The 23,653-nt window shown below is 38.8% G+C and overlaps 1 protein-coding gene across 5 annotated transcripts in view; it reads right to left on the reverse strand.

The window, feature by feature from the left end:
• Window positions 1-20,337, reverse strand: part of Tsc22d1 (TSC22 domain family member 1) — a 114,622-nt gene extending 94,285 nt beyond the window's left edge. For 2 of the 5 annotated variants that reach the window (XM_071611486.1, XM_071611484.1), the window contains exon 1: window positions 16,830-20,337. In XM_071611486.1, the coding sequence (XP_071467587.1) occupies window positions 16,830-19,747 (2,918 nt within the window). In that variant the 5' untranslated portion in view covers window positions 19,748-20,337. The remainder of the gene's footprint in view (window positions 1-16,829) is intronic. The other 3 variants (XM_071611485.1, XM_071611487.1, XM_027928785.2) reach the window with 2 other exon arrangements.
• Between the last annotated feature and the right edge of the window lie 3,316 nt (window positions 20,338-23,653).

Consider the following 23,653-nt stretch of genomic DNA (forward strand, 5'->3'; position numbering starts at 1 on the left):
TTAAAAATTTCAAATAGATATAGTACAGCCCCAGCAGCATGGAATTTGGCAAAAGAATTAATTCCTAATACCTCCACTGTATGTAATGAATTCACTTTTCTTTTATGCATCTTGAATGATGGTCCTAGATATATCTATTTTTAAGTGAGAAAGTAGCCACTCTTTTTCTATGCAGATTAATTATCTTATGGAATTCCAGCTAAGAAAGGCTATATAAAAATATCACAAAGACACAGAATCACTCATTTAGGAGTCTTTGAACATTTAGGCAATCTTTCCATTTAATTTATGGTGCTGAAGAAAAGAACCACTCTTCTTTAACACAATAAGAGCAGCCACCATTGACAGGAACTACCAAGAATAACTGAACTAAGTGAATTACACATCTTGTCTCTTTTGATCCTCCCAAATAGTGCAAGGGGGTAGTATTCCCACATAACAGATAAGGAAATCAGGCTAGAAAGTTTAACTCGTTTACGAAGGCCACACAATGAAGAGGTAGAAGAAATAAGATTATACCAGGTCTGACAGCAAAGCTAATGCTTATTAAATTCTACCTCATTATGCTCTATGCTCATTAATCTACAGCTTGGTTCAATCAATTAATCTGAATAGATAAGCTATTATATATGCCATATACTGAGTAATAATTATAACTTAATTTGGATTATTCAGAAGGCATATCAAGATCTTATGATGTTTCTTCAAGGTATTAAAACTTTGAAGGCCAAAACCATGTCCTTTTTTTTTGTATCCTCAATACCTCTCGTAAGTACTGGGTATATAACATTCATTCAATAAATATTTCCAGAATAAATACTCCATCACAGTAACAGAAAATAGCAGAAGTATTATAAATAGTCTTCCAGACTAACAAACAATTTCTTGAATTAATTCAGGTGCTTTTGCTAAAATAATTTATATTGATAAATTTATAGTCGCTGAGGGACTATACCAATTGTTTTAACAAATTATCAATCCACCTCTTTCCTTTCTGCTGCTTTTAAGATCTTCTACTCCCTTTCTACTTCTCTTAGTTTTTCTGCCCTACTCATATGTTCAGCTTTTAAAAGAGTCTAAGAGTATTTAAGTCCCATATTCATAAGCTCAATATAGCACAATTTGAATTTGTTAGGCCAAAGTATCCACCTGTTAAAAGCTTTTGTTTTTACATATTGGAACAACTTCTAATAAGCCACTTGTAGATGATCCTCAGACTAAGAATCAGACTAGAACTAGAAAGATTACTGAAATTCTTAAAAAAAACAAAAAAAAACAAAGTGAGTCTCAGCCTGCCCATTTTGCAAAAGGTAACTCAGTTAAAACAGTCTCACTTTTCTGCAACTGCCTGTGTATTGAGGAGAATAGCAATTTTAGGTTGTCGAAAACAAACTCAATAAATACAATGTTAGAAATGCAATCAACTTGTATCAGAAGTTAAAAAAAAATTTGCTGGCTTTTGGCTATTTTATATTAGTGGAAAGTAAAAATTATTAAACATGTAAATAAGACATACCATATTACTATTAAATGATAAGCAAAGCTACTATATCTTTTAAGATAGATTTTTTTTTTTTTGCATTATAGTTAACAGAAAAGATCTAACTGCTTCTTTCAATAACCTCAATGTTTATAAATGAATCAGGAAAAACAATGAAAATGAAAGAAAGGAGCTCTACTGTAAAAATCTAGAATAGAATACCTGATGCAATTATCTTAGAGAAAAAAAATAAATAAATTTACCCTTCCAGGATAATGAGCAAAAAGTCAAGGCAAATCCTATTTTTCAACTGAATATTAAAGCATTCATATAAATTAGCACTTTCTTGTTCCAATAACAAGCATGTGATGTGAATATAAACTGTAACAACTCAAAATTAAAGATCTGAGTCATAAAATGTGCTATTATGATTCAACTAATTAAAGGGTTTTTTTTTTTGGGGGGGGGGGGGGGATTTTTTTCCCCCCCCCTGGAGATTGAATCCAGGGCCTTATGCATGTGAGGCAAGCACTCTTACCAACTGAGCTATTTCCCCCAGCCAAGGTTTCTGCTTTTTAAAATATTTTAATGTAATTTGACGACACCAAGCTTAAAGAAAATGTCTTAAGTATGGACAGCTTATGATAAAAACTGAGACCAACAGAAGGCTACTAACCTGATTTATTGATAGTTCATATCATAAAACTGGGGTCCTTACAGTTATCTATTCTTCTTGAACTTGATTCTATTTCAGCAAATTCTCCAAATTTAAAGTTTACACTTAAACAATAAATTTGGAAATTTAACCATCTGGGGGTATAAACTGCCTAGAAAATGTACTAAGAAAACAAATTATAATTGAAATTAAAAAATCATCACCAGAAACATCAATCACCAGAGAACTCTATAAAATAGCACCCCAAGGAATTACTGAAGACTATAGGGTCAAATACCTCCATGTTCTTAGGGTAAAGACTACTTATCAATGGACATGGGATATCTGCAAAAGGTAGTCAAAAGTGCAAGCTTAAGAATCAAACTGCCTAATGAAATACTAATACAGCTCCACCACTTAGTAGTTATGTAACCAAATCATCTTAACTTCACTTTAAAACTATAAAAGAAATCTCAGAAACATCCCCTCTTAGGCCTCTCAGGTCCCACATGAATTTATTATTAATCTTAGTATAAATTTACAAAAGAAAGGAGTCAATCTAGTTGCTAATTCAAATACTATACAACTTCAATAAGCATTAAATGTTTTCCTTAAAAAAATCAGTATGTGATATCATGGGTTTTCATTATTATGAGTTCCAGGGAAATAGATAAAAGTAGAAAACCAGTATGGCATATTATAAATTCTCATTACCATATTCTCATTCTGAACCCACCCTTCCTGCATGGAACCTCAAAATTCATCAAATTCCTAATAATAGAATATATCAGTTGAACAAATACACATTTCGCTGTCATTTCGGAAAATAACTGATATTTGGTGGATTCCCATGGAAGAAAATAATACACAATGAAGATGAACAGCTTGGGAATCGGCAAATCCATTATTTCAAGATTTTACAAAAAACTAGAGCAACAACTAAAAACATGGCACCTTGCTTGTTTCTAAAAGAAAAATGTAGGTAAATTATAGCTCCCCCATCTCAAAAAAAGCCTGAAAAGAGGAAAAGGAAGAGTCAGTGGATGGGTTATCAGCATCTGAGCAGTTCAGAACACTATAATAATCAAGCAAAAAAGATAACTTACAAAGCAGCACATTTTTTAAAATAAATTTACTTACTACAATAACTTAAAAGTTAGCTGAACACCAGTTTCAAAAAGCAACAGTTTTTCCCTTTAAAACATGGGACTACTTCCTCAACAAAAAGAATAGCTGTCAAAAAATACCATAACAAAATTATATAGAAAACACAATCAAGAAAACAAAATTAATGTAATATTAAGCATCAATAAAAACTTCCTTAGAAGAAATTGGGTTGTCTGTCCAGTTCTCTAAAAAGGATTAAAAACATGAGAGACATCAGTTTCCCTTGATATAGTTTTTGATTTAATATGCTAAAAATGGCAATTTCAAAGAAAATAATTATAACAAAGTATCTACGTCAGAAACTACCTACAAAATCCTATGCAGAACAGGTAATAAACGATAGGTCATTTATTCATCAGAAACTTAACTAAAAATAAAAATCATGGTTAATAATTATTAAAATTAGAGCTGGGTACAGTGTCACACACATGTAATCCCAGCTACCTGGGAAGCTGTGCCAGGAATATTGTTAAGTTTGAGGCCAGCCTGGGGAACAAAGGAAGACCTCATCTCAATGAATAATATTAAATCATAGCATCTATTAGGGATGTCTAATTTTACTATTGAATATTACTACAAATATTCTTTGTAATTTCTGTAGGTAGAAATCTAGCTTTTATTTATAATATACATTTATAAATATCCGATGGAATAACCTTACTACCTTAAAAGCTAGGAAAATGTGAAGCATTTGTCATATTTAGAATGGGAAAAATACAATACAGACAAGTGAAGTGATTCATCTATGGTTAAATGCTACTGTGGAGGAAAATACAACTAAAACAGTTTCTTCATACTTATCCATGGCTCGGTAATTAACATTATTGGAATTTATTCTTGATATCCATACATCCTGGAAAGAACAAACCAAACATCATCTAGCTTTCAACTAGTAAACATTCAATAGCATACAGTTCTTTGAAGTGTCCTTAAAGTGTCTAACACCTAACTTCATATCAGACTATATATGCTACTTGTTTCCTGATGTCACCTAAAGTACTTCAGAATTCCATTTCTTTTCCCTCTCATCATCTTTATCCCTAAGATGATAAGCTAGCAAATGTAAGACAAATGTTAAAAAAGAAAAAAGAAAGTTCAGAAAAGGATCAGAGAAATGCTATGCAAAAAAATGGCAGGGGGGAGAGCAGGAGGTTCCACACAGCTTTATTTTGAGACAGCAATCTCAAGCCATTTTATTTTCCTCCTCCTTTTGCAGTGCTAGGGACTGAACCCAGGGCCTCATACATCCTAGGCCAGCAATCTACCACTAAGCTACATCCCTAGCCCCTTAAGCACTTTTTGAGGCCCTTATTTTCCAGAGCTGTGCTCCAACGAATTAGGTTAACAGCGTTTAACCTCTAGATAAGAACAATGTTACCGCCTGTGAACTGGTTCCTTACCCTTTACTTTCTTTAATGAGGCCAAAGTCACCAATTCAAACCATTACCTCAGATTCAACAAAGTGAATGTGCCTCCATGTCCATCACTGACTGAGGAAAAAGGATTTACTGAGTTTCTCATACCCCATTCTCCATTCCAGAAAGGAAGCAAATGAGGCATTCCATATAGAACTAGATTTTTCCTAAAACACAGCACTGCTCAGGCCATTACATAGCACAAAACAAAGGAACCAATCTCCATTCCATGATTCCATGTACAATAAAGTCCAGACCTCTCAATCTTACCACTAAGGCTTTTGTTTTCCCTCCCTTTCCTCACCACTGTTAGGGACTGAACCCACAGCCTCATGCATGTTAACCAAGTACCCTACCAGAGAACTACATAGGCTTTTCGAAGTTAGCCTTATACTTCGTATTCCATCTCCCACTAACTTAGATGATGTCTTATATTCTTTCCTGTAAACACTCCTTATACTTTTTTTTTGTTTTCTCACTACAATAACTTACTAATCCTCGGTGCTATCAAACTTTATTCTCAAATGTCTCCTCCTCAAGCATGTGATCCTAAACCTTCTCTGACTCTCAATGTTGCTCTACTAGTATCTCTCCTAACTTATCACTTCCTACTTTGTCGTACTTTTCCCATGTATTGAATTTCTATCCCAAGTCATTCCTTAAAATATTTAAAGCAGCTTACAGAGAAATGTTTTAAAATAAAATTTAGAAAGTATATTCCTTTCTGCATAACTTACGATATGCACATATAGATCCTTATGTTTTTAAAATAACAAAGTGAAAAAAAGGCATTTATGAAGAAAGAAAGAAAAGTTTTATGGCACTGTAAGTATCAATAAAATTATCAATTCACCCACATTTTAATGATAATTTAATACTTCCATATTTCAAATAATTTGAGATCTACATTACTTCCTTTGTGGTAGACCTAGGAATTCCTAGTGGATAGTTAGAAATAATACCTCCCCTTTTCCCTTCCTAAGAGAGACTGGCAATGACAATCTATTTACTGTACTCCCTCAGTGTCCACGGGAGTTGTAGGACCCTACTGCAGATACCAAGACCTGAGTATCTACATTCAGCCCACACACACCTACTGGATACTCCAAATCATGTCTAGCTTATTTGTAATACCTAATAAAATGTAAATGATATGTAAATAGTTGCTATACTGCATAGCAGGTAAGTGCATTGTTCTTGTGGAGCTTATATACTTGAGTACAGAAATACGCCTAACATCACCTTATGAACTACAAGAACAAGTATTTTGAGAATATAATGACTTCAGAAATATCTGTATGCTACAGTTTGAATTTGGTTTTCCCCTCCAAAACTCATGTTGAAATCTGATGACCAGTGTGACAGTGTTGAGAAGAAGAAACTCTAAGAGTGATGAGATCAGATCATGAAGAAAGATTAATGCCTTTCTCCCTGGTTAGTTATCACAAGAATGGGTTGTTACAAAGTAAAACTGCCCCTCCTGTTTTACCCCTTTGTACCTGTTTGCCCTTCTGCTTTCCACCATGAGTTGAAGCAGCACCAGGCCCTCACCAGATGCAGTTGTTAATCTTAGATTTCCCAGACTTCAGGCCCATGAGTCCAAACCCCACCCCCCCCTTCTCTTTATAAATTACCCAGTCTCGGGTATTCTACCACAGTAACAGAGAATAGTTTAAGTTCACTTCAGTTCCCAGTGCTTCCCAAAGCACTTAAACTGACTTAAGGAAACAGAACATCCTGGTTCTGATCATATGCTACAGAGACAAAAGAGCAAAGTCATTATGAGCACAGACTCCAGAATAAGAATGCTTGGATTTAAATCCCAGCTCCTACTTAATAGCTATGTGACTTTGAATAAGATACTTAATCACTTTATCCTCAGTTTCCTCACCTATAAAATGGTGATAATAATGATACAACTAATAAGGATGCTCTGAAAATTAAATAGGTTAATATATATAAATGCTTAGAACAATTTGGAGAATAGCAAGCAATATCATTTTCGACCATTTTATTCTTTATTATCACTATTCCTACTACTTTTACTATTGCTAAATTGTTAATAGTCTACAAACAAGTTAAACGGCACATAGCACCTAGTAGGAACTTGTCATTTAATTATAGACTGAATAAACAAACCTGAGTCTCTTCTTCTATCAAACTTGAACAAAAATATCCTATCAACTTCAAGACTGCTGGGACTCAAGAGGACATAATCTACTTCAAAATGTTTTGTTAAAAAACAATCCAGAGAAATCATGCAAAACTAGTGTTATTATTACCAGAACTAAAAATATACATGTGTAATAGAGCAAATTACATATGTATATACATCTAGATAGTATTTCAACCATGTTTATACCTCTGAAGCATACCTAACTAGTCAGTATGCTATGTTACCCTGTGAATACACTCAAAAAGACTTAAAGGAATCATATAACTAGATGAGGTGAGAATTAAGTTTTATCAACAATCAGCAATTTTATAAATCAAACTATAATTCACTCAAAAAAGAATACACAGGAATATACACAGGACATCAAAAGTTCCTCAACCTAAGTAGTCAGCTGATATTACAAAAACAATCTAGAAAGCCTGGAAAAACAAGATGCTAGCTATCTCATCTGTCTTAACTACATGAAGTTCAGAGGAACCCTTCACTCTATGGTTCCATGGATTAAGCCAATACCACGCACCATGATCTAAAATTAATCCTTAAAAAAAAATCGAGTCATAATAAACCTCCCAATCAGCTACTTTATACCAAGCTACCAGATTTAATCCTAACATGTCCACAAACAAGACTCTCAGAACTAGCCTCTGATGATAGCTGCATGACAATATCATTTTCCCTTCTGTTTTAACTATTCCAACCTTAAAAGTGAAGTTTAGTATCCAAAGATAATCAATAAAGTTTAGTGGTAATTCTGATCACCTTTTTCATGATACTTTTGTAAAATACCTAACTTACTAGTTTAACAAGTTACTAAAATGACCATAAGTAAAACAGATTTCAAAAAATTTAAACAATTACTGAATGTTTAACTAAACTGTTAAAAAAAATTTAAGTTTTATTTTACAAGATTAAGTATTTATATTTTTAATAAATTTTATTATCAACAGCTGAAACTGCATCAAAGGACTCCCAAGGTAGTACTTAAGATATTTAAGAATCATTATGTTTAGAATATATTAATAAATATAAACAGTAATGAAAAAAGTCATTATGTGAAATGGCTACAGTCAAAAGCAGAAAGATTACTAATTCCAATCTTTAAATAAATGAATTTCTAATTTCATTCAAGTTAAAAAAATTTTATCGGCATAAGCATAAATAAATAAAAAATAAATATAAAACAAAATTCTTATTAAAAATATCCAACTAAGCATCATTTTTTTTTTTGGCTCACAAACAGCAAAAAATAAATCAATTTATTCTCAGTAATCTCTATTAAAGGGGAAAATGATGGTATTATAGGATCATTTATAAAGAACTTATCTTTCAAAAGATTGGGATAATCTTTTTAAAGGGATGTTTCCCTTGCTTTTCTTTTTGTTGGATGTTTCCCTGATTTTCTTATGACAATAGTAACAATTATTTTCTTTATTAATCCAGGTTTTGCTGAGTATCTACTATATATTAAGCACTGGCATAGGTTTTGGGCCTGTAGTAGCAAAGCAAACATCCCGATTCATGCAGCTGAAAATAATCAGATATCGCAAAAAAAAAAAAAAAAACACTACAAATATTACTATTACAAATAGTAATAGCATTAAAAAGGAAAAGAATAAGGAACCTTTAATGTGAACCTAAGTTTGAATTGCTATATCCTGAGTCTTCTCAAAAAGTGATAGTTAAGCTTTAAACAGGAATGGGAGATGGCATAGGGGAATGTCCTGGCTAATGAACAGCATGTATAAAGATCTAGGAGGAGGCAAGGTGAGCAGCTTTCTGAAAAAAGGTCAAGAGCAACTGGACTGTAGAATGGAGAAAAATGGCACAATATGAAAACAGGAATAAACAGAAATAGAAGGTAATTACCTTGAAACAAATGGCAAGCCTTCAAGGGGACTTGAGCAAGTGAGTTACACAGAAGAGATTTCCACTCTACGCCTATCATTTTCAGCCAGCTGTGGTGGCACACACCTACACTAGTGACTCAGAAGAATCACAAGTTCAAGGTCAGTCCAGGCAACTTAGCAAGATACTTTCTCAAAAATGTGGGAGAGGAAAAAAAAAAAAGGCTGGGGATAGCTCAGTGGTAAAGCACCCCTAGGCTCAATCTCCCAATTAAAAATATATTTCATTCTATCATTCTGACAGCAACATACTATATTACTATAACAATTCTAATGCTAATTATATTAGAAAAAGGCAAAATGTATGTAGCCGACTTGATGAAGAAGCTATTACACGCATATGTGCACACAGTACTTTTAAGTGAGAGTTACTGTTACCCCAGACTAGAGCTGTGGCAGTAGGGATGGAAGAAAGGTAAATTCAAGATGAATTTGAAGAAATGGTCAGATTATGGAAGTTGAGGTAAAGAGGTTATGAAGAATGACTCTCGGGTTTCTAAAGTGAAATCTGATGTTCAAAATAAAGACAACTAGCCCAGGGTGTCAGCACATGACTGTAATCCCAGCTACACCTAAGGCTGAGGCAAGCTGGGGCCAGACTGAACAACACAAGTCCCTCAAAATAAAATAGAAAGAGAGAGAGGGAGAGAGAGAAATGAAGACTAAAGCAGAATACGTGATGGGTTAGGTAATTAAGGGATAAATTTACTACCTGTTGAGAGTGAGAGGCTGAGGAGAATGTGGAGATGTTTAAAAGACAGATGACTGTAAATCCAAAGGTAAGAAGAAAAGGCTAGACTAGTGGCATGCATTCAGGAGTCCACAGTATTAAGATCCTCTTTAAAGCTTTGGGAACAGGGAAAAGATAGTATGTGGGAAGAGGACTCAGACATTCAAAGAAACTATTAGTTTCTGAGAGAGAAGAAGCTGAAAGAGACTAAAGAGAAGTGGCCAGAAAGGTGGGGAAAAAACAAAGAAGGTTATTACAGAAAGTGAAAGAATTTTCAAGAAGGAACTAAAGTCAATTATGCCTAATGACTCTACTAAAAAAAAAAAAAATCAAGTAAGAATTCTTGGTCAAAAAGAGAGGTAAAGAAGAAATGGTGGGGAGGAAGGCATTCAAGCACTTGTGAGACTAGGAAACTACTCAATCTAGACTCTCAAACTCAATACAAATTAACCTTTTCAAATAGTGTAAAGATGCTTTTAACATTTCCTCTCATATAGCTGTTTTAATGAACCATAAAGCATATTATACCATGACATATACAAGCTTAACAACAGTAACAGAGCAAAAACCAACCACCAGGGTTCTGATACTGCAGCATCAGAACAGGTTATGCTTTGTAGTTTCATATTTTTAAACTTTCTAAACAATAAACAACATCTACTTGTTTTGAGAGTCTGAAGCCAATGTTTAAAAACAATGAATTTACATTACTAGAAAATTTAAATGATTTTCCTAAAAGGACAATTTTCATACAAATTTCAAAATAACATGTCCAAATTAACTTGACATTTGACTGCCTGCTGCAGGCACTCCACTGTGATAACTTTACCCACCCACTTTTTTTTCTGAACAAGAGTTTACAGGAAAACATAATGTCCCATGACAACTCCATCATTTATATTAAAGCAATCAAGCCTGCTCTTTTTTTTCAAGTTCAACCACTCTAATATTATTTATGGTCAACAGCCTTCTTGCTGGCTTTATTAGTAGTAGTAGAAATGGCACTAAATTCTGAATTGGAAAGATGGCTTTGAACTTTAGCTCAGCTTTATTGGTATATACTCAACCTCAGACAACTCACTTGGCCTCTCTAATACACTCAGTAAATTTCATTATTCACTAGTAAAATAAGAAAAAAAAACTTAATTTACAAGGCTGAGTGTTTCAGTATAACATTTACTGAATCTAACATTGTTAATCATCTATGAATACAATACTGAGTTATGCACTATCCTTATTAATGATGGATTTAGCTAAGCAATTCCACTGTTAAAATTCATGTATACTACTCATTATAGATCACATCTTAGTGCAATAGCTTTATTAAGATTAGATCATTATTTACATTTAATAGCACAGCATTCTACCACTGAAACAGATGTGTAACAATAGTAAACATACATCTCCTTTGTTTTTCCCACCGTTTCCCCCCAAAAGCTCCACTAAAACAGAAAAGGAGTTTTTAAAGGGGTGGGGAACAAGAGCAACAAAAATTTAGAAGCTGGAAAACAGATGGTTGAGTGACAAATGACTTAGCAAACACTAGAAAATGAAATCTTCAGCAAACAGTGGAGAAAACCAAGAACAAACCCAATTTATACTGCAAAATCCCCCAAAGGCTCAGGAATTAGCAGTATCACATTCATAGGAAACAGGATGTGGGTAGGGGAAAGGGTCCTAAAATAAGGAAGATTGTAACCAACCCCACAGATAGCAACTTTTTCTCCCAACTCAAAACAAACAAAAAAACCCAAAGTATATTGTCTAAAGAAAATAAAACACAAGATCTCAGGACCAAGAAAGCCTGGCAAAGGTAGGAGAATATACTGAAAACAAGGTTAAGTGAAGAAATGTATTTTGGGATGCTAAGACTCCCTAAGAATTTTTACTCCATTTCTCCTTAAACCCCTCCCTCCACTACCACCAAAAATGCTTGAAGACAGGCCTTCATTTCCAGGCAAGATCAGGAAAGTCTTCTTACAACCATCTAATCAATTAGGAGGAAATACATGCATGATATCAGGAATCCCTCAACCAAATGGCCCAGCCAGGTTACCATAGAGTGAAACCAACAATTGACAAGCCTCGCTAAGCCTAAGAATTTCCAACCAGTATTTTAATTCTTTACTCTTACACACAGTTACCAGCTATCCAAAGATAAAGATCAAAGTAAAAAAGAAAAACAAACTCTGGAGAAAACAGACCACACAGAAAACTAAAAACAAAACAAAACAAAAAGAGCACTAATATTTATATACTCAGAAAGCTAAGAAAAAGTTACTATCCTTATCAAACCAGAACAATACACAAAAATAAACAAATACCAACAACAACAAAAAAGCTCTTGGAAATTAAATATATAATAAGAAAAATGAGAACTCAATAGAAATAGAGCAAGACAGAAAATCTGAAGACCAGTCAAGAAGGCCCACTGAATAAGTTTAAGAAAATGGAAGAAAGAAAAATGGAAAGTAATCAACAATTCTCATCAAGAAAAAGTCCCAGAACTAAAAGATGTTTCCATACTGAAAAAACACGTATCAAATACTCAGCAGCACCACACAAATAAACATAGACCCATGAAAGACCCACATGGTAAAATTTCTGAACAGAAACAAAGTCTTAAGAGCTTTCACAAATTTATTAAATGAGGATAGAGGGAAAAAAAATGGAAAAAGGAAAACACACAGGTCACATACAACAGATGAGAAATAAAAACGGCTTTAGGTTTCTCAAAAGCAATTTGCATGTTAGAAAGCAACAGTACAAAACTATAAGATAATTTTCCCACCTAGTATTCTTTACCTAACCAAAGAACTAAACAAGTGTCGGAGTATACAGAAGCCATTTTAAAACATCAAGTAAATCAAGAATGAAGACAACACTGGTCACTGGAGAACAGGAATCAAACACAGGAGAAAGTGAAGGGAATCCTACAATACTTGTATACCAAGCCTAGAAAGCAATCAGTCCAGAATGGAGGTTATGAGAAAGACTTCCTCAGGAAAATGAAATTGGTAACAATACCTGATGTCGACATTAAGACATCTAATAAAATGTAGAATTAGTGATAAATACAGAGAAAAACTAAGTGGGGGGGGGGGGGGGGGGGGGGAGGCAGTTGCCTCCAGCCACTTCACTGCAGTTTACAAGCAGCATGGAAAATTTCTCATCACCTCTCTAGTCCTCTTACACTTAAGCACTTGCACACACCAAGAATTACCAGATGTTTGAGGAAGCAAGGTAGAGCCCAAACCATACAAAAGTGGAGGAGTGGGGCAACTTGGAGAAAACAGATTATACTGATAAATATAAACTCAGGAGGGGAGAACTCCCTAACATTTCCACATTCTACATACGTAGGGATAGGGTAGGAAGAGGGAAGCAACCACAGGACATTTTCTGGATGAGAAAAGTAGTCATCTTTTACAAGAATATTGAATAATCAAGAGTGATATAATATTGGAAAGAAGCAGCCTTTATAAGAAGAATTACCAACTGGGCATATCTTCATTTTCTATCCAAGAAGTAAGAAAATCAAAAGCAAAGCAAGGAGTATTTAATTTAACAAACACTCATTTAGGTCATTGAAAGTCAGAAAAAATTCTAAGGGTTTTCCAAATTCATTTAATTCTTATAACAACTCTGAGACATACTACTTTACAAAATGAGAAAACTGAGGCACACAGAGTTTAAGAGACCCAAAGTTACATAAAATTAATCAATGACAGGGGAAGGATCAAACCTAGAAGGTCTAATTCTGGAGTCTCCATGCTCCTAACCATCAAGCTATGTTGCGTATCTACTAAACAAGCATATTAGAGAGTAGGAGGTAATATCACAATAATCTAAAAGAGGTAAAAGTGCTTCTAGGAAAGGAAATTGGGGAAGTAAGCGAGCAGAAGCTCTTTCATTTATTTATTTTGGACAACCACGTAAACTATTTGTTTCAACTGCACATATATATCTTTTAAAAAAACTTTAAACAAAGGGTTTTAACTGATGCTATGTAGGCAAAATACATATTATAGGTAAGAAAACATTCATTCCTTTTTAATAAATATTTGAAGACCTACTATAAATTGAGTACTGTATTTAGAAAATATACATCAATTCACCTCAAGGAACAATGAAGAAGTTAGGGAGTCATTTTATTTATTTTAATCCATTCTGCATAAATTATTATGCACCTACATCTCTAACAGTGTGCTTAAGATGACAATATAAACTTTATATCACGATTGGAAAAGCAGAGAAAGATCTGCTCATTAATTTGTTCAAGAAATATTTAGTACCTGCCCTTAAGGAACTACTCTTATGGGAAAGACTGGTAAACAATTATAATCGAATGTATACAGGGCTTAAATAGAGGAACATTAAAAAGTGCTAAGGAAACAACATCTCCTGGGGAAAGAATCCTTCAGAGAAAATACCTGAGTTGAATCTTGAAGGGTGAACAGTAGTTTGACCAATTTCACATAAGAGGCTATGTAACAAATCACAAAACACAAAATACTATATATCAGAGCGAAATAACTACACTTTCCCATTCTTGTAAAGAGAATGGTTCACATTAAAAGCTAAGAGAAGTCAAGACCTTTGCAATGAGAGTGACTTTTTGAAGATCAGGCATTTGTACAAGTGTGTAATCCCAGTGACTTGGGGAGTCTGAAGCAGGAGGATCACAAGTCTGAGGCCAGCCTCAATAACTTAGTGAGATCCTGTCTCAAAATAAAAAATAAAAAGGGACAGGGATGTAGCTCAGTGGTAGAATGACCCTGCATTCAATCCCCAGTACAAAAAAAAAAAAAAAAAAAAAAAGAAAGATGTTTTGAAAGATACATAATCTTAATGCCTTGATTGATTTTTCTAAAATCTTACAGTAGCCAACAAAAAACACTTTCCACATGTCTACTGAACATTTTAACATCTAAATGTTAGAGTATTATTACAAAAGATGATTAGAGAACAACCACTCTCATTTGTTCTACTACCAAAAATTTATAATTAGCATTATAATACTAAAATGATAATGTACCCTTTTTCCCATGACTGACTAAAGGTGACAAAGCTAAAACATGCAAGTGACACAAATCCTCTTCCCAGGGCAAATTTAAATAAAATAACACATGTTTTTCCAAACTATAGCAATAAAAAAATTATCTGGAATGACACAATAAAAAAGGCATATGCATATACACACACACACACTTTTATAAAATCCTGTCTGACCTTATAGGTTTTTAAAGGTGAAACACTGATTTTATAGAATTTGAAGGATATCTTTGAAACAAGTTTTCCAGTTTTGATGACTCAACTTAGATAAACTAACAAAAGTTCAAATACATAGTAAATTCAAAATGAGTACATTCTGAAAACAACTTGTTACTTTAGGCCAATATTTCATCACATTTCTTCTTGTCTCTTTCTACTATTCCAAACTTTTTTACATAATTTGTCCCTAATTAATCTATATCTCAGTTAACATCTAGCAAATAATTTTGTGCTCATATTTTAAACCAGGACTGTATCCCCAGAGGGGGGGAAAAACTAGTTTAAAGCAGCATCCTTTGACTTGGTGTGGAACATCAGGTTTTGGAAATCCCTATCATTGCCCTATGAACAGTAGGGAAAGACAAGAAAGTCAAGGCAGGAGATCACAAAGGGGAATTAACAAAATTATAGCAGGTTTGAAATCATAATGTGTGGTTGCCTTTCATTTCTCTAAATTTAGCATGTATACAAAATACCTGTTTCTATAGGAGCTTCGCCTAGATCACGTCCTTTTTATCTATCCAACATTAATAATTGGGGTAAATCTTTAAATTAAAATTATGATGAGAATCAGAATGATAAAGATAAAACTGAAGATTAAACAATAACTATAAGAGAACTATTAAGGAAATACCTATCTTTTAAAGTACAAGGATGCAGAATACATTTGGTTAATAACAAGATTTTAATTATATGACAATTAGAAGAAAAAATCTTGAAAGATAAGATTTTTAATTTGTTTCAATTAACCATGTCTTTACAACTTTTTTAAACTAAAAAAAGAAAACCTCAAACATTGGGCCTTTTTTTCTTTTTCTTAAATTAATTGCTTGACTGTCCCAAAGTGAACCCCACAAATAAATGTATAGAAATATAAATGCTTCAACTGGTTTGATGGAATTGCAATCTCAAAACCCTCCAACTAATACTAAAATAATTAAATATCTTGCATGCTTACTCAAAATTCCAGTGAAAATAGTCTTTTCATAACTCTTATGATATTTGGATCAAGGTTAGTCACAGACTGACATATTTGTGAAAAGAACATTCCTTTAAAAAAAAAAAAAAAAAAAACAAGTAGGTCTTAAAGCACTGTAGAAATATGAAAGACTTCATGAATTTTCCAGCCAGTGAGCTTCAGATAAAATTTTATTCGTGTTACTAGCACATTATTTCTAATCTAATCAAAAAATGCTGGTTTAATAATGTATTTTAGGTTTTGTGCATTTTAATTTTTGGTAATGGAACAGGTGGATATTAGTAGAACATCTTATTTTCATGTCTGTATAAATTCAATCCTGCAAGACTTATTCTTTAAAATGGCTACCACCTTGATCTACTATGCAAAAGGAAAAATGTACAGCATACTATCATCAAAGATAAATTGAGTTATTTTGAGAGTGTATGCCTTCCTCCTCCAAAAAAACACTTAAGATTCCCATTACTTTTCTGTTCTGATAAAGTGACCATTAAGTTTACAAAAGCTGGTCAATTACAGTATGTGGGCAATCTATATAACCCAGATTAGGTCATCTTTCCTACAGTGTCTGACTAGGAAAAGCAGGTAACAGTATCTTTCACAGTCTAAGATCAAACACTGTGGAACTGAAAAAGGGCTGCCTAGTAAGGGAGAACAAATGTGGTAACACCAAAGAGATGATCACAAGGATTTTAGTGACTCAAAAGAATAATTATGTGGGTTAACAGAATTTAGCCTTTTTTTTCATAATTAATCTTCTAAAAAGCATTTTATAAATAATAAAAACCACTTGGTGCCCCAAAATCTATTTTTAACGTGAATACATGCTCAACCTAACTATTCTGACGAATTTTATTTATATATTACTATTTCCTATCCACTCTGAAATCATTCCATAACACTCCTGCTCTATAAAACTTACCATGAGTATGCATTTTCACCCAAACTAAAAACAATATAACACCTTACATTAATTTTGTGCATACATATTTCTACCAAATAGATTAATTTCGAGTTTGTTGAACATCTGCAGAAATATGGCATCTTACCTCTCATCCTCGCCATCCACCAGGGGTGTCGTCAGCGGTAGCACCTTCAACGGGAAAAGAGAAGCAGAGGCTGCTAGGCTGCTGCTACTCCCATCTGAAACTGCTGACACTCCCCCACTGTCACCACTGATAGTCTGAGGTAAGCCAACTAAGGAGGGCTCCGCTGTGCGCCTGGCATCTTCGATTTGGCTTCCAATTGCCTGAGCTAATGATTGTGTAGAGAACTGAGTAGAACTTATTGGTATCTGTTGTGCCAAAGGCAAATTTATATTAGTCGCTATCAAGGGAGGTTGACTAACACTTTGAACCAAATTACCATTTTGGGTAGCAGGGGCTTGTGCTATATTCTGTGATGGAACCAAGTTTGTTGGGGCAGAAGGCATTCCAGAAAGACCAGTTGAACTAACCTGATTTGTAACAGAAATACTACTAGCAGAGGGCAAAGGACCAACTGCGGGCAACTGCTGTGAAACCACTCCTTGAGCTATTGGTTCTACTCCTTGTGGCTGAGGAGGCACAGTTAACAAGGTACTCTGGGGTGCAATAACCAATTGTTGAGGAAGGCTTGAAGCACTAGTTTGAACTCCCTGATGAATAATCCCAGTTTGAGCAGGTGGAACTACTTGTGAAGATGGAGGAGCACCTTGCTGAATAACTGAAGGTGTAACCTGGGTAGAGGGCTGCTGCTGCACTGCAGTAGGTATGTTTGCCTGTTGACCAATATTTGCAATTTGAGTGCTAGTAGGTACAGCAGACACTGCTGTTTGAGCCTGGCCAACAGGCTGGCCAGATGCCCCTGCAGGTTGTGCTTGGACTGCTGTGGACTGGACTGGCAGTTGGATACCCTGGGGCTGAGCCACAGGAATCACTGCTGCTCCTGTTCCCACTCCTGCAGAACTGGACTGCCCAGAGGACATTGCTGTTTGAAGAACTGGCTGCTGCTGTACATATTCTGGAGTAGGATTTTGAGTCACTGATTGAATATGGCCTGGGGCCATTTGTGTAGAAACCATTGGTTGTTGTTGTCCATACTGTAATTGTTGGGGTGGTGCCCCTGGAAGGGGAGTTTGCACTGGAGGAGCCGTCTGAGAATATGGCAGTTGGGGTTGAGCCAAACTGGAAATGGAAGGCTGCTGACCTAAAGCTGAAGTTACACCAACCACATTTACAGATGATGGCTGAATACCAGTTGCAGCATTGATAGTGGCTTGCAGAGGTACTGGTTGAAGACCCTGCTTTTGTTGATAGCTCAGTTCTTGAGATTGTAACTGTACTTGTGACATCTGTGACTGAGAAATACTCTGTGGTATACTAACTGCTGAAATACTCTGTGGACCAGTGCTACTGAAATCCATCTGTTGGAGGGCCACACCTTGAAGAGCTGGTTGTGGTGGTGGTGGTGGTTGTTGTTGTTGTTGCTGCTGCTGCACCACCACAGCAGGGGCTCCCATCTCTCCACTGCCCACACTCTCTGTGTAGTGACTCAGTGTGCTGACACTACTGCTCACTGAACTCCCACTAGTGCTCTCCCTCTCAGAAGTCACTTCTGTCGGGTTTTGTTTTACAGTCTCCACCACTTTATTTACCACCACACCTTCTGTAGCAGGTACAGCATTTTCTTTTTCATAGAACTCAGTGCAAGTCCATCTACCTTTTTTAAAAGGCTCAGAAGTGGAATCTAACTTCACAACTCTGAACCTTGATGTGTTAACTGTTGGTTGTTGCTGCTGCTGACTTGAAGCCAATCCCACAGTCATCCCTGCAGCTGCATTAGGAACACTGTTAACAACAGTGGAGGAAGAAACAGTACCATTGCCCATGCCACTCAAGATACTCACGTTAACACCACTGGAAACTCCAGGCCCAACACTTACACTAGCAGCACTAGGAATATTGCTTGTACTTATATTAGCATTACCAAGCATGCTGCTTGTCACATTAGGATTGAAACTACTCACAGCAGCAATGTTAACATTACTCATTGTATTAGCGCCAGTAACAGAATTTATACCTATACCGCCTGTAGTACTTGGTGCACGGATATTAGTCATTACAGATGCAGGTGAGCCACTCGATGATACAGCAGAAGCTGGTGCAACTGGCATAACACCATCAGAGCTTCCAGTTGTAGAGAGTTTTCTGGACACTGGGCTTGAGGGTGGCCCTCCAGGAATGGATGCACTGGCCACAGCAGCATGGGATGGATGATGGTGCCCATGGTGAAGATGGTGCCCATGGTGAATATGATGGTGGTGATGAAGGTGGTGTGGATGAGCATTCCCATTGATCACAACATTCTGTTGTGGAAGGTGAGGCAAATGAGGCTGGGGAAGGTGGGGCTGGTTGGGAGAGACTGCCCCAGGTGTCTCAGCTTCCTGGAAGTTATTCAGAGTCTCTTCTGAGGAGCTGCGTTCTGGCTCCCCTAAGTCAGTAGCCCTGGAAAGTGACACATCAAGGATTTCGGAAGAAGAGAGATCTTCCGTGTGGGATTCATCCAGATCGTCATAGCTCTCAGTGTCCTCTGCTATACTGTTGTTAGAGCTGATACTGGCAGAGATCTGAGCTGGAGTAACGCTAGTTATCTGGAAGCCACTTTTCTTTTTCATCTGAGTTCCGCCTGGAGCAAGAGGCTGTGCCTGCAGCTGAGCCTGAGAAAGGAGGTTCAGGCTTTGTGGAGGCGGAGGCTGTGGTCCCGACGTGGAAGATGCTGCAGGAGGCGGCGGCTGGAGCAGCGACGGAGGCGGAAAATCCTCAGAAGTGGTGGCAGCACTACCAACGCTGGTACCTGCTGCATTGAGAGCAGAGGCGCTGCCACTACCGCTGCCCCTTCGAGGGAACATTGCCGGGTGCGCCATCTTCCTAGCACTAATGTCTGCAGCGGCGGCCGCCGCGGCGGTGGACTCAGGCGGCTGGTGCATTGTGTTGGGTACCAGGGGGCGGAGGAGGCGAGTGCAATTTCCTTCTGCACCGTAATCTCTGTATTCAAAACGCCAGAGAAGAAAACGGGACCTGACGCTCCTCCCGGCGCGATTCCTCCTTTTCCTCCTCCTCCTCCTCAGCCGAAAGCGCCGGCCGCTTCTGCCTCCGAGGGCGAGCTTCGGGAAGGGAGGATGAACGAGGGTGAACAGGGCGGCCGGGGACCCGAAGGGGGGGCCCCCTTCAGTCCTCCGCCATTCACTCTCCCCTCTAGTCTCACACCCCCCTTTATATTCCGCTTCACGTGGGTGCGGGGCAGGAGGGAGGGGGAGCCAGGGAGGGGGAGCCCGGGAGGGGAGGGGAGGGGGGGAGAAAAGCAAGAAATGCCCACCTTCTTTGGCCAACTCCGAAGCCACCCCAGCCCCCTCCTCCCGCCGCGGCGGCGGCCGCTGCAAAGCCCTCCCGGTCACACTGCACGAAGGCAGAGCGGAGCGAGTGTCGCCTTGCTCTCGCCACCCCCGGCGCCGCTGCCGCCGGCGAGCCCCGAGCTCAGTGTCGCTCAAACCTCCCTCTCCGGCCCAGCCGGCCCCGCTCAGCCCTCCCCCCGCGCCCCGCGGACCCTTTCAAACCCCCTGGGCTCGCGGCGGCTGCTCCGGGAGAAAACGCTGGCCGCGGCTGGGGCCGGAGCGGCGCGGCTGTGAGTGGGGCGGCGGCGGGACGCCCGGTACGGAAAGCCCAGCAACGAGGCGCTGGCGGGCGCGCAGAGACGCCGGGTCCTCGCGGAGCACGACCGGGGCGCAGCGACGGCGGTGGCAGCGAGAGCCCAGGGACCGCTCCATCACTGGCAGCCATGGAGCCCGAGCATTTTCCTCCCTCAGGGCAGGCGCCTCGGCTCGGCACTCGTCCTCGGGGAGGAAGGGGCCGGCGCCCGAGCCTCCCCGGAGGGCGGCGGGACGTGCGCGGGAGCGGACGGTGCGAGCCTCTCTCGTCCTCTTCTCCGCGGCCGGCTTGTCACCCTGCTGCTCCCGCGGCCGAACGGGAGGGGGCCGCGGGCGGCGGCGGCGGCGGCGGCGGCTCCTTTCTCGGCGGCGTTGGTGGCCAGACGGGCTGGTGCAGAGACTGCAGCCGACGCCGTTCAAAGGAACGAGAGGTGGGGTTGGTCGGTGTCGGCAGAAGGGGCGGGGGAGTGGGTGGGTGCCGAGGGAGGGTGTCGGGTGGGGTGGGGGCTGTGGTGGTTGTTACTAGTGCTCTTCTCCAGCTCCACCGTATCCCCCAGCCTCTCGCGGCTTCGGGAGAGGAGGGACCAGCGCCCGAGCGCAGGAGGAGGAGGGGCGACCGCCGGCGAAGAGGCGGCGGCGGCCGCGGCGGCAGCGAAGGGGGGAGGGGACAGGCGGAGGAGACGAAGGGAAGATGGCGTCTGCGCATGCGCTCAGGCGCCGCAGACATAAAGCCGGGTCCGGCAGGGAAGGAGGCGGCGGGTCTTCGGACCCTGTCGAGCGCCGGATCTTTTCACGGAAATTGCCGAAGGCTAGCGGAGGCGCCGACGCCGGGGGCGGTGGGGGAGGGGAACTTCACCGAGGGAGCGGATCCGGGTCGCACCTTGTGATTCTGCCTGGTGGGGCAGGGTGCGGGGCAGCGGCCGCGCGCTCAGGTTAGGTGTGTCCGCTCTTTTCTTACACGCGGCCGGTGCGCGCGACCCACGGGCCGAGGAGGGGGCGCGGCGGGAGGGGCCCGCCGAGGCTGCCAGAGCGCGGGTCTCGAGTATGCGCGCCTTGGGTGGTGTCCCCCGCCTGCGGAATGGCTAATGAGGCTTTTCTCCGCAGCAACAGCATCACGAGTTTTAGTTCCCAGGAGCCCCGCCGCTGCCACGACATGAGTCAGGCTTTCTTCCTTTGCTCGTGGCGGAGCCCTGCTCCCGGTCGCCGCACCTGGGCTTGCCCCCGGCGAGCGCTGCCCTCGCCCCTTCAGAGAATACCCCAACGCCGGGAGCTCCCGGGCCCCACCAAAGGCGGTGGCTCCCAGCGATAGGTGTTGCCTTTTGTGCAATGCAGTTATGGCAGCCATGCGGTCCCCTCACCCTTCGACGGGCAGGGGCGAGGCAGCCAGCAGATGGTGCAGATGTTTGCAGCTAACTGCCTTAGCTCCTTCAGGGTAGGCTCTTCTCTATAAAGGGAGTGGTTGCAATCCATAAGTACCTGGAGGGAGGTACCTGGAGCCGGCTAGTTCAGTAAACCGACTGACCTCAACAGGTGGAGCTTATCTCAAGCAGTGATGGCTTTTTTGTTCAAGCTGTGGCCCTACAGATTTGACCTAAAAGGCAAGGTGACCTGATCATGGTGGCAACACAGGTGAAATGGTAAATGAAGAATGCCTTTTAGGGTTAGAAAAGTAAAAATGTCACCTGAAATTCTAAACATATACTTTATGGTTCTGAGCATAGTTCTACAAAAGCAACTTCAGTTTTTTTAATTTATTGTAATTTGTTATATATGACAGCAGAATGCATTTCAGTTCATATTATACATATATAGCACAATTTTTCATATCTCGGTTGTGCGAAACGTAGATTTCGTGTCTTCATACATGTACTTAGAGCACCTTTAGTTTTTATTGGGAGCAATTCACTGGAATTTGCTTCCCTGACACTACCTCCTTCTAAACAGTCCTTACTACTGAGAATATACTTCTTGTGCAGGGGTTAAAAACAACAAAGGAAGCCGAAAGACATTAGGTGGAAAAAAAAATTAATCAAGATTGTTGTAAGACTATGCTTAACAGATAGACTTCTGATTTTGTTAAATCTCCAACCCTGTTTCGGGAGCTTGTTAACACAAAAACAAGTTGTAGGGTTTTGATAGAATTCTAATTGTCCATTCAACATGTTACCTTTGGTTTTCTCTGAACTTTTGCCCTCATTCCATCCCTCAAAAAATTAAAAATGTTTAAAAAGTTTAAAATGTCACCATTTACTTTTTGAATAGAAATACCTCCTTAGATGTCCATTGTCTGTCCTGTATCAAACTCTAGTACGTGTTGCTTTATCTGTCGTCTCCCCCAGGAAACGGAAAAGGCAGGCCTGTATTTTTTTTTTACTTTAAATTGCTAATGTTGAGCTCAGTGCTAAATACAAAGTGTGATCACAAATATTTGGATTGGTATGGTAATAAAAATTAAGTACATTTGAGAAGATTTTAATTCTTGAGATAATTTCTTTAACATGTAAATGAATGTATTTTTTAAATAATAATAGACATTGTGGAGGGCTGGGGTTGTGGCTCAATGGTAGAGCACTTGTCTGGCAAGCACAAGTTAAAAAAATAAATGAGTGAAATAAAGGTATTGTATCCAATTATAAAATAAATATTTTTTAAAAAAGATATTGTGTATTTTATCAAAATAAATATTTTTAATTTTCCAACTTTTATTGAAAGTGATATGCATGGATAATGACTGCCACCCTTGTTGAAATGCAAATTTGACATGCTTTTTATCAGTTTCTGAATGAAAAATAGAAACTATCTTAGCCAGTTGAAAATGCAATGGATTAAAAAATAAAAGAAAAAGAAAATGCATGGAATATAGAGTGAAAGAAAATGCTCTTGATCTCTCAAAATGTTGCCTAGTTTTAAATTACCCCAAACAGCAGTTTCCACCCTTTGGGCCACCTAAATACTCACCATGATCATGCTGTTATGACTGAAAAAATGTATAAAATATATGTTGTTACCGAAAGTTGCAGGAATAAAAGGAGTTGTTGAGATATGCCTCTAAGAAGCATACTTTTTCCCATAACCAATACCAAAAGTATTTATTATTTGGGGATGTTTTGGTAAGGGAGTAGGCTTGGGGCCTATTATTTCTTTTAAAAGAAAAGTTTAAAAAAAAAAAAAAACCTTCCAGGATAACAT

This window comes from Marmota flaviventris, chromosome 4 (assembly GCF_047511675.1).
Source record: "Marmota flaviventris isolate mMarFla1 chromosome 4, mMarFla1.hap1, whole genome shotgun sequence".
Classification (NCBI taxonomy): Eukaryota; Metazoa; Chordata; class Mammalia; order Rodentia; family Sciuridae; genus Marmota; species Marmota flaviventris.